The 12,533-nt window shown below is 37.0% G+C and overlaps 1 protein-coding gene and 1 pseudogene across 1 annotated transcript in view; one reads left to right on the plus strand and one right to left on the minus strand.

Moving 5' to 3' along the window:
- Positions 1-633: 633 nt before the first annotated feature.
- The window catches only part of Rims2 (regulating synaptic membrane exocytosis 2), a 291,163-nt gene continuing 279,263 nt past the window's right edge, over positions 634-12,533 (plus strand). The window contains 1 exon segment of the mRNA XM_032914664.1: positions 634-1,159. Within this exon segment, the coding sequence (XP_032770555.1) occupies positions 1,038-1,159 (122 nt within the window). The 5' untranslated portion in view covers positions 634-1,037.
- On the minus strand, positions 10,794-11,196 carry LOC116885621 (annotated as a pseudogene).

A 12,533-nucleotide genomic window follows, 5' to 3' on the forward strand; every position in this document is an offset into this window, starting at 1 on the left:
TAGAAAGATGACCATAGCTAGAAAACCAGTATTTTATCTGACACAGTCACAGACTGGAGGCTGAGAGGGAGTATTCTCAGATATGGTTGGAACCTTCAGGAAATAGCCATTAATCAAAATGCTGTGAATACTGTGACTGAAATTAATTAAGAATGAGTGTTAAAATATCTCTGAGTAAGATTATTTTTAATTTATGGGAAAGATTTTATGCATTGAGATGGTTAAAATATTTTTCTATAATTACATAACCCACTATATAGTCACCATATATAGTCTTTAGAAAGATTCCAGAATGAACATTATTCATTTCTCTTTAGAAATTGTTCTAGACATGTTAAATAAGAAATTAATATGACCAAGTGCACAGTGTCTAAATGTGTTGCGCCGTAGAAGTACAGGATTAAAGATGTAGGTGGTAGAAGCCTGTTGTCTGTCATATTTTTATTTCTTCGTGATTCTGAAAGGAGAACAGAGCACTTATTTTTAGTGTTTTGGTCCTATGCAGTAGCTCGAAGAGATACATTCTGTGGCTGGAGTCATTCATTTTTCAAAAGAGAAAGAGGCTGGGAAAATGCCTAATTCCTCTTCTTTCCCAGTAGCAGCATTGAGAAGATACCTTGTCCCTTTTCTATTACTTGTGAGATTTTTATTGCTGGCAGCCAGATGTGCAGAAAGTCCTGACGACAGCATATATTCATCGCGTGTTTTTAATAGGCTTAGAGAGATATGAGTAGAGTACATGGAAGCAGCCCAGCCTCACACTTCAGCAGGGAATGCCCAGAGAGCTTGCTGCTGTTTAGAATTCTTGCTACAGTCAGGAGAAAGCCGAAAGCTGCGAGTACTGAATCTTCTACGACTGAATTAGAAGAATGACTGTACAATTAACTATCAACCTCTGCTCATTCAAGCACAGTTTTTACAGAGCTCAGGAGAAATATGGAACTTGATTGGCATGTTTTTATTTGATGGTGTCTGCAAATAGATGACTTTTAAAGACAGGTGGTAAGGAAAAATAAGAGAGGATAAAAAGAAGGAAAATGCAATTTGAGACGTTGCGCCAGGTCTGCAATTCTGTTCTATCTCATTTCCATGGGGTTTTTTCATCCCCACCAAATATTTTACAGAATGAGCTTTTTGGACAAACGCTGAACAATGCAAGGTAAGTAAAGCTAAACTATATTTTTTTCTAATATTATTTTCAGAGCAGTAGTCTTGTGTCTATGACATTGTTTGCCTTGATATATTAGTAATATATGGGTGCTCTTTTTAAAATGAAATACAACATTTTACATAGCTTTCTACATTTGATTTTAAGAAGGAAAATCTCTTATTTTTAAGGCCTTTAAAGCTTATAAATGTAAGCAGATTGACCTCTGAAACACAGCACAGATACCAGGCTATTTCACGCTCTCTTTCCTAATAAATACAATGATTAACTTAAAATGCCTGGTAAATGTTTTCCTTGCAGTCACAGTAGTGACTGCACTGCATATGTAAGCATAGACTGTATAATCATGTGTGATTTGTTGGAAAATGTGAATTCGTAATCATGCATGCTCTTGTAAAACATGCGGAAGAGGATTTCATGGCTAAGACATTTCTCTATGCAGGGCAGATCAATAATCACTCTTAAATAAGCTGTGCTGTGGAACTGCAGGCAGTGCTTTGTTTTAGGTCGGCTACTTTGGGAGGATTCTTTATTATGTATTTCTACTGCTCTTTCAACTGATGTCTTTCCTGTCGTGAAGGTTGTTCAGTTATGAACATATGTTCTGGATGATTTGTCTGGCTTCCACTCACGGAGGTATCTTCCCAAAGAGAGCTTTAAAATGCAGTTTTAATGCTGGATTCTTTCTTCATTTAAGTTGTTCAGTTTTTGAGAATCTTTCCTGTTTTATTCCAAAATAAAAAAAATATAACACCTCACTTAAGCAAAATATACATGGGGAAGGGCTGAGACAGATATTCTGATAGGATAGTAATGCCCTAAAATTTTCTAGAAACTGGCAAGAGACTACTAGTGCTTAGAAGACTGAAAGGTTTTGTTGGTCTGCTCCCCTTCGGATCTCTGTGTACTGTGAGATAGCCTATTGTAGAGATCAAAGACCCTCATTATACCATACGTACCTTAGTGTGGCAGGTCCCAGGGAGGCCCTTACATTTATTACCATTTAAGATTTTTCTTTTCTTGGTGGCAAATACACTTATGACCTTTTCTTTGTATATGGAGTTTTTTTTTTTTCATTGAATGGACTATTTTTTCATTTTTTTTTAACTTTTAGTCTAATCTAAGGTGTGACACCATGTGAAATGCTGGAGTATTCTACAGTAGGCTCTTTATATTTTAAGACTTTATACATATGATCAAGCTGCTAGGGTTTATAAATGAGTACCCCTCTTATATACTTTTTTCTTTTTGTTTTTATTTTTGTTTTTGATATCAAGAGTTGCTGTGTGCCTCAGTACATGCTCACTGTAGAAGCTATGTGACAGTAGCATAGTGAGGCACAGGTTTAAGTGAGTGCTGGCACTGCATCCCTGGGGCTCTGTCATTGCCCTAGCCTCAAGTTTGTTTTGTTGTTGACATGTTTATAATTTTAATGCTCTTATTAAATTGTGGTATTTTGTTTTGGTATAATTAATCTATTGAAATTTCTAGTGTTTCTACAAACCAATCTTGCTTAATTTTCTCTGAAAATACTAATAATGAATTTATTCTGCTTTAGAAAACAAATCATGTATTTATATGTTCTTAATTTTTATTCTTAAAAAGAGCATGTGGCATTATTTTACAAATTGCTCTACTAATCTTCAGAAATAATCAAGAACTTGATTTATTTTTGTGATCAAAAGCATTTGAGCTGTTATTTTAGAAGTATGGAGAATGTAAAATAAGTATGATTTCCCAAATTATGTTAACACATTGAAATTTTTTAGTTATATTTTGTGTTCAGATAAGATAAATGGATCATTGAAGGGTTTTGTGTGTGTGTGTGTGTGTGTGTGTGTGTGTGTGTGTGTGTGTGTGTGTGTGTGCTTAAAATTCTCTTATAAAGGAATACCAGTGCCTGGACAAAAATATTACAGTTAATGTTGAAGCAAAACCAAAACACATGTATTATGAAAATTTCATTCTTCAAAAACTTCATAGAAGGCGGAGCTGAACTGTCACTGAAAGGTGCAGTCTCACAGTGAGTCTTCCCCTGGTCTGGATGCCAGTGGTTGGAGACTCAGTTACATAATTTACCTCAGTTTTGCTTGTTATGGGAGTAGTAATAATTTCTTATTTAGATCAGTTGGATGGAATAGTCAGTATTTATCCTGAGATGTTGGTTATCGTCAACAGTGACAGAAAAATAGTGACAGGAAAATAGCATGGTAGATTTGGCTATGTAATCTTATTCTGAGTAGCCTTTTAGGATGAATTACTAGAATACTGTTCATCAAATATGGAAAAATCCATTATTAAAAGGGTACCCTAAGCAGTTTTGAAATTAAGGCCTTTCTTAGGTAATCAATCATATTTTCAAGTGTTTAACTGAACTTTTTTTCAGGTTTTTGGTGTCAGGGTAGTTGATTTCTAGGTCTTATTAGCAATGAAGTTGAAAATCTTTTCATGTGCTCTAAAAACATTGCTACATATAAATTATTAAAGAAGGAAAGATTTTATGTATGCCAATAATATTGAGCACAACATAAGTCATAGAACTAGAGGTTAATGTGGATTACTAAACTATTTTTATTAACTTATGAACAGTAGATATTTAGTAATGAAAATTATTAGATTATTTACAGTAGTTTTGTTTGGAGACCACATAGTCTGACTATTGTTTCAGGCTGAAAGTTGTCAGCTTGTTTTCCCTTCTATATGGGTCCTTCAGTGCCCTTTTAGAACATAAAGGAGGTGGAAGGATGCACTCTGTTCTTCTGCAGCTAACATGAGCATGATAACCAAGTGGTGAAAACAGAAAGTGCCTGGATCCTAATAAATCCATCTGATGGGTTTTAATGAAATGCCACTTTAAATTCTTCTTTCCAACTCTTCTCACTGTAAGCTCATTTTCCCTCAAATTAAATTATTTAGCCAGGACATACAGGTAATTACCAGTAAACCTGTATCACCAGTAAACAAGTCCTCAAGTACTGAATTCATCATGAAATCTAATTTGTAATTTTTGTGATCCTGGCTTTGCAAGCCAGGTTAAATATGTCTGGACTCTAGAAACTGTCTATTGCATTGAGTGTTCAGTTGCATTGGGCAGCATTTACATGAACACAATAACAATGGCTTGTTTGTAAGAGTATATGTAATAGTCTGTCCATTTTTCTCTTTGTTGGTTTTTAGCACTGTCATACATTGAAGAAATCTGTATTTTCCTTTAAAAGCAATTATTTCTTGGTCTTTAAATTGTGTGACAGATTGTTGTTCCATCTGACTACATAGGGGCACAATAAAACTGGAATTTTTTCAGAAACTATACTATAAATATTTTTCTCTTTCTCATACATGTGTACAATGGGATATGCAGAATTTCATTCTTAAAGCTAAGAGTAAAAATACTTCTTAGAGGTAAGGACACCATCTTTGTTGCATTTCTGATGTTAAGTCCAGGAACTTCATAGTCTAGTTTGCCTGGAGTAGTCAGTCCTAGCTTATGCCTAATGTCCTTCCTTGATTGATATGAGTGCTACTTTACCCTCTCTAAAGTGTTGATTTCATAGTAAATAATAGGACCACTGCTCTTCAGAAATGACTTATAAATCCTAAACTTACCTAATGCAAAAGTGTTATTTTTATTGAAACCTTACAACAATTCTAAACATCAATATTTTATACAGAGAGCATGATTTACAGAATAAATGTTTATTTAGACCGGCAGTTCTTTTGGTCAGAAGTACCTAATCCTTTACAGACCATTTACTCTTGCTTGGGTTTATTATGAAACCACTAATTTGTGTTCATAAATTTTGGCACAGGCACTTGTTATTCATGCCTACACATCAATGATCACTCTGATAATGAGGGAGCAGCATGCTCTCAGAGCTCAAAGGATGCAGTCTGCACACGTGTGCAGCGTTTGAGTTTGGCATGATTACATCAGAACACTTTCTCACTTTGGGGATGTATTTCCTGGACTGTCTATATTAGGAAGCATAAAGGATTAAATTCACCAAGAAATCTAGTTGTTACTTTTTGTGATCCTGGCTTTGAAAGCAAAATGAGATAGGTTTGGATTCTACAAACTGTTTCTCTATTACAGCATATACTGCATTGAGTATATGTCAGTTGACGCAATTTATGCTTATATTTGAACTTTAGTAAGTATATATGTAGTCAGTATTATCATCATGGATGGTTATCTTTACAATATTTGTGTTTGATATCTCAGAAAACAGTTTGATACAGATATGCATTATCACTGACATTTTTACTAGAACATTTATTATGGTTCTTGATTGTTTACCATAATTAACATAGATGCTTGTATTCATAATGGTTGTATTTAAGTGGTTTTTTTTCAATGAACTAACTTTTAAAAAGCAACTGCTTTTGGTGACAATTGATAAGTTAATACTACTGATAATTTTTCTTGTCCACTTTTCATATGATTTAAGCTAATTATTAATAATGTTTCCAGCGTGATGCTGTTTGTCATGTAGTAAGTAAAGCACCCGTTTATGTCTGCTGGGGTCCTCCTAGCTGTCTACTATTTGATGTGAATTACTCACAGAAGTTTATACCCTCAGGAAAGTCAGTCCTTGAAGGCATATACAATTTGAATTTTGATTTGAAAGTTTGAGGAATTCTCTGTGTTCCTAAGACATGGGGGAATGTTTCTTGTGGGAGCTCACAGTTGCAGTGCTCCACATGTGAGCACACTTTACTTCTGCCCAGCACCGCTAAGGCTAAATGTTTGCAGAGAGGACACTTTCTTTAGAAGTGGAACCCAGACAATCTCTGCTCTAGAATCGAGGCGTGAGAATTCTGCTAGGAATAAGAAATACAACTTGAAACTTTCCTAGTCCACCACTGTCATAGTACTCCTGAGCAAAGTCAAGCATCAGACTCACTTACATTCATTTAGACTTCATCTTTTGTATGCCTTTGAAATGTTAGAGATGTAATCAGCGGAACATGGCAGAGAGAAGTTCCATGTTTAAATAAAGATAGATTTGTCCCAGACTTTCTACTGCGTATTGTAGCTTTATGTTTGGGTAATGTTGACTTCTGTTCTTGCTTAGGCACTGCTACCTATGGGTAGGTATGTGCTTACTACAGTAAGTAAAACGAACATATGTTATAAAGGCCACACTTTATGTAATTGTCATTAAAGATTGTGTGTATTACATGCTCATATTTCCCTTCATTGCTACATACCATTCCATTTCATGAACATACCAAGCTCTTACACACATCTTTAGTCAGATATGTTTTTGAATTTCTAAAATTGGAAATTTTTAGACTCTCCATCAATTATATAGTTAGCTTTATAACGATAGACCACTTTATAAAATGGCTGCTGGCAATGTTTGAGTTTCTGTAGTTTCACATGCTGTCTTAATTACTTTAAACATTTCTGTGATAAGAATACTTTGACAAAAGCCATTTAGCAGAAGGGTTTACTCGGATCATAGTTCCAATGGTTATATGGTCTATCATGGTGAGGAAGGAATGGTGACAAGTAGAAGCTTCCAGATCATCTTGTGTCTGCAATTGGACAGCTGAGGAAGAGACTTACAAGACACCAGGCCAGTCTGCAAAGTCTCAGCTCTCCCTGGTCAAGTGTCTCTCCCAGCATGAGTCCATCACTTAGAGATTTCACAAACACCCCTGTCAGCTGGGGACCAAGTGTTCAAAGACTGAAGTCTGTGGGGGACATTCCACATCCAAACCACAGAATGCTTCTAACTTACTGGGCAATAATAGCACATGTTATTCAACAGGGTATAGTTTTTAATATTTTGACTTTGAAGGACAGAGTCCTTCATGATATTAGTTAGGCTAAGCTTGGCCATTTTAATGGGATTTAATTTGCCTATTGACTAATCATGTGAGCAACCTTCTCTGTGCATATTGTTCACTTGTGCTTCTTTGTGGGTTATATGCCCTCCCTTTTCTCAGTTTCTATTTTCTGTGGGCTATTTAAAAATATTTGCCAAATCCTAAGTAAAAAAACTACATTGTTTATCTTTTATTAGATTGAATTTTAGATTCTCAGATTAGATGACCCATGGACTTTTGTTTCTATAACGTGAGGGGTGGGGGTGAGATGAAGGTTTTTCCAGATGTATAGTCAAGTACATCCTGTAGGCTGTTGAAAAGACTTAAGGCCACGCCTCCTATTGCATTGCTTTGAGTAGAGCCAACATACAGGAAATGAAATTGTATACATGCGGTTCTATTTCTCAACTACCTCTTGTGGTCTTTTGGTTTACCTGCGTGTTTTATGTAGCTCTTTGATCTTTCTAGTCAACTGAGAGCCAGGTGGTATGGCCTGCACCTTTATTCTTCTCACAACTTGGAACACATGCACGTCTGTTCGTAACTCATAGTCCCTCCAACACCCTGCCTTCCATGCTGTTCACACCTCTCCCTACAGTTTGTCCGCTTTCATGTCCTATGTATCCATATATCGTAAATCTAATATTTTTCCTGAGACTGGGCTAGTTTGATTAACATGATACCCCAACCCATCTAATTCCATGGATTTCCATGAAAATACTATATTTTCATTCTTTCAGATGAAATAAAATACCATTGTAGAGCTATACCATGTTTTCATTTCATTATGTAATCATTAAAATAAGCGTGCATGCACTCCTTTGTGTGTGAACATGGTTGCACAGGGGAGGCAGCATGCCTTAGGAGGTCAGGAAAACCTTGGATCTTGTTTCTTCCACCTTGTTTGAGACACTGTCTTTCATTGTTTGTTACAATATATCCAGGGTAGCTGTCCTGTGAACTTCCCAGAATTCTCTGGTTTCTGTTTCCCATCTCACAGTAGGAGCGCTGAGATTATAGATATACTGCTTTTGTGTGGGTTACCGGGATGCAGAGTCAGGCCCTCAGATTTGAGTGGCAAGTGTTTTACCTAAACTGTCATCCACACCATGTTTTCTTTCTTTATTCATTTCATGACAGCCATGTAGGCAGATTCTACACGTTGGCTATTTGAATTGTGCACGGCAAACTTATATGTGCAAGTATCTATATAGTATATTGACATTCTTTCAAAGACTATTCCTTGAAGTGTTGTAGAATAGTTATACTTTTAGGGCATTGTGTGTGTCTATTGTGCGTGAGTGTGTTCACGTGGAGGCCAGAGTTGATGCTGAGTTTCTTCCTCAGTTGTAAGATAGAATCTCTCTTTGAACTTGGACTGTAATTTGACTACCGTGGCTGGGCCGCTGGCCTCCTCCTGCATCTGCATCCCACAGAGGCAAGCACAGAACTGACTCAGCCAACCTTCTGCCATTGAACATTTCGAATAAATTTCAGTCTCCACTGGAGGTAGGCATCTAGTTTTATTATTTTACATGTGGGCATCTAGTTTCCTGTTATCATTTGTTGAAATGGTTTTATTTATGTTGTGTAGTTTGGGCAGCTTTATTGAAAACCAAGGTCGTTCTAGCTGTGTGGGTTTATTTCTGTCTTTTATCTGTTTTTGTGCCAGGCCATGCACAAATCTGAGTTCTTACTAAGACTCTGTAACATAATTTTAAATCAGGTATTGTTGTGTTTCCAGTATTGTTCTTAAATAGTCTTGTATCTGTTGGCCTCATAAAATTCACTTTTGAGTTGTAACAGTTTTGTAGATTGGTTATGTTTTGTACATAAAATCATTTGAGGCTTATGGAGACCACTTTTAGTTCTTGGTCAATATTTACTTTTTCCCTATCTTACAACCAAAGTGTTGAAAAGTTTGCATTAGTGGTAGTGTCCCTACGTTTGACTTTAAATATTTTTGAGGATTTGCTTACAACATTAATTCCATGAATTGACTTCTATCAGGTAATGCAATGAGTATCTAAAATTGTCAAGTCAGAATAACTAAATACTAAAACCCTACGTATGATTTTAAATATATTTGAAGATTTGATTAAAATATAAATATCATGATGTTGTGTGGCCAGATATTTTATTTTCAAATTTAGGGTCTGTTGGGTAAGTGGTTTTCATAGTTTCTGATGAACAGAAGTGTCACTTTGTTGTTTTTTTATTCAATGTTTTTTCATGACTGTTTCCAAAATTTGTTCTTAGTCTCTTGTTTGAGGTAGCTTTATTTTGACATACTTACACATGGCTTTTGTTGTGCTTATAGTGTTTGCATTGTGAATATATTTCTTTCCTCTCATTTGATGTTTATTTGGCTACTATGCAACCTTTATCTTTGACTTTTGGTTTTTCATTTTTGTTTTTTATCTTCCTCTGAATGTCTAGCTACTTGTGTTTTAGAACTTTTGTAGATTATCTTACAGATGTATGTAATTTTTTCAGATGAATGCCTCTGTTTAGTTTTTGTTGACCTAGTTGTTTGTATGTATGTATGTATGTATGTATGTATTTATTTTTCATTTATTTATTTTATTTATTTATTTATTCATTCATTCATTCATTCATTTTTATTTTTCAATACAAGGTTTATCTTTGTAGCCCTGGCTGTCCTGGAACTCTCTTTGTAGATTAGGGTAGCCTCAAACTCACAGAGATCTACCTGCCTCTCACTCCTGAGTGCTGGGATTAAAGGTGTGCACCACTGCCACCCAGCTTCCTTTTTTTCCCAATATCTTTTTTCCCCTTTTTAATAATTTTTATTGGATATTTTTTATTTACATTTCAAATGTTATTCCCTTTCCCGGTTTCCTGGCCCTAAGTCCCCTATCCCATCCCCCATCTATGAGGGTGTTCCCCCTCCCCAACCACCTCCCTTCCCCCCTCCTCGACAATTCCCTGCACTGGGGGGTTCAGCTTTGGCAGAACAAGGGCTTCTCCTCCCATTGGTGCCCAATAAGGCCATCCTCTGCTACATATGCAGCTGGAGCCATGGGTCAGTCCATGTGTACTCTTTGGGTAGTGGTTTAGTCTCTGGGAGCTCTGGTTCGTTGGCATTGTTGTTGTTGTTGTTGTTTTTTTTTAACTGTAACCAGCTTTATTAAAGATACTTTTCATAAACAGTCATGGTATTTCAGGCTGGACATGGGCAGGCAGTCAACAATATACAAGAACTTCCAAATTCCCTTCTTGTATAGACTACCAAAACCAGAAATCCACTATAAAACCCGATGAAGTCTTCGTTCAGTGCTTTGAAAGGGAAGTAGCTTAGAGTGAGGGTTGACATTTCACATTAAGGAAGCTGTTTAACAACTTTCCACAAGCCAACCCTGACTGTCAGGAACTGAACATGGCAGAATCAATCTGAAGATCCACAGTCTTTTATAAAAGGAACCATCGATCTTCCGAGAACACGCGAAGTCACTGCAACGTCCACATAGCCTAATAGACTAGAAGACCAATTTTGGGGGCGAGGCTCCAACAGGTCTCTGGTTTTAAGGGAATTAAGTCTGTGTTGATGATACGGGGGGGGGGGAGACAGGATATAGAAATGAATTTAGAGCTTCCCCAGACCACAAGGCCTTTTTTTGCCTTGGTGGCCACCTATGAAAGACCAGGATGTCTCTCCTGGAAGCCAAGAGGAACCTTTTGAAATTATCAGGGAAAGAGGTTTTCTGTCCTCAATTCAGCTTGGTGACACATGATCCTCCCCCCCAACAACGAAGTGTTCCTTGTGCTAACAATATAGTTAAAAAAAAAAGTAAATCAAAATTCTGCATTTTTATAAAACTTGATAAAAATAGTATTTCAAACTGTACAGTCACCAGAAGTACACAGTTATCAAAACTGTACACACGTCCCTTGGCATCTCAGCACCGTCAGCTTTCTGTGCCTGGTGTGTGTTGGCATCCCCGTTTTCTGCAGGCTTGTTCGCATCCTTACCGGCATCCGCCTTCCCCTTCTTCCCCTTGGAACCTTCTCTCCCTTCTTTGCAGGGCCTCTTTAGGCTTGGGCTCTGGCTTTGGAGGAGCAGGTTTAGCAGACAACCTTGCAGATCTCCTCTGTGGCTAGTCCTTCACCTTGGCTTTGTCTCCTTTAGCATCCCCTTCAGCCTTTCTTTTTGGACATGGCGGCGGCAGGGGACGTCAGCGCTGAGCACGGGTTTACAGCGGCGCGGGTTTGGTCCATCCAGGGGTCGTCCTCGCTGCTTCTTCACACTGCTCCGGCATTGTTGTTCTTATGGGGTTCCAAGCCCCTTAGCTCCTTCAATTCTTTCTCTAACTCCTCCAATGGGGACTCAGTTCAATGGTTTGCTGCTAGCATTTTCCTCTGTATTTGTCATGCTCTGGCTGAGCCTCTCAGGAAAATCTATATCAGACTCCTGTCAGCATGCACTTCTTGGCTTCATCAATATTATCCAGTTTTGGTGGCTGTATACCCAGGTGGGGCAGGCTCTGAATGGCTGATCCTTCAGTTTCTGCTCCAAACTTTGTCTCCATATCCTTTCCTATGAATATTTTTTCCCCTTTTAAGAAGGACTGAAGCATCCAGACTTTGTACGTCCTTCTTCTTGAGCTTCATGTGGTCTGTGGATTTTATCTTGGGTAATTCGAGCTTTTGGGTTAATATCCATTATCAGTGAGTGCATACCATGTTGTTTTTTTTGTTGTTGTTGTTTTTGTTTGTTTGTTTTTTGTGATTGGGTTACCTCACTCAGGATGATATTTTCTAGTTCCATCCATTTGCCTATGAATTTCATGAAGTAATTGTTTTTGATAGATGAGTAGTACTCAGTTGTGTAGATGTACCACATTTTCTGTATCCATTCCTCTGTTGAAGGGCATCTGGGTTCTTTCCAGCTTCTGGCTACTATAAATAAGGCTGCTATGAACATAGTGGAGCACGTGTCCTTGTTGAATGTTGGGGCATCTTTTGGGTGTATGCCCAAGAGAGGTATAGCTGGGTCCTCAGGTAGTGCAATGTCCAATTTTCTGAGGAACCTCCAGAAGGATTTCCAGAGTGGTTGTACCAGTCATACAATATTCTTATTGTGGTTTCCCTTCCGTCAAATCCTCCAAGATCTTCTCCACTTCCTCATACACCCGACTCCACACCTTTCTGTGTCTCTAGAAAATAAATTTGTGATTGGGTTATTTTATTTATTCTTTCATGATCAACAGGATGAAAAAAATCTTGGTGAATTTTTAATTTCAGATATTTCAGCTTTTTCTAAAATTAACACTTTTATTCTTTTTAATAGTTACTATTTCTGTTTTGAAATTTCTTTTCTTTTTTTTTTTTTCCTTATGAACCTCTAACCTTTATTTCCTTGACCATTGTTGATATGGTCACTTGAAATATCATTTTCTGCTAATTTTAATATCCAGGTCATGTATCAGTCATTTTTAGTGGTGACTTTTTAATGAATTAATCATGATTTGAATTATATTTTGTACATATGGTATTGTATTTTGCACAT

Source organism: Rattus rattus, chromosome 1 (assembly GCF_011064425.1).
Source record: "Rattus rattus isolate New Zealand chromosome 1, Rrattus_CSIRO_v1, whole genome shotgun sequence".
Classification (NCBI taxonomy): domain Eukaryota; kingdom Metazoa; phylum Chordata; class Mammalia; order Rodentia; family Muridae; genus Rattus; species Rattus rattus.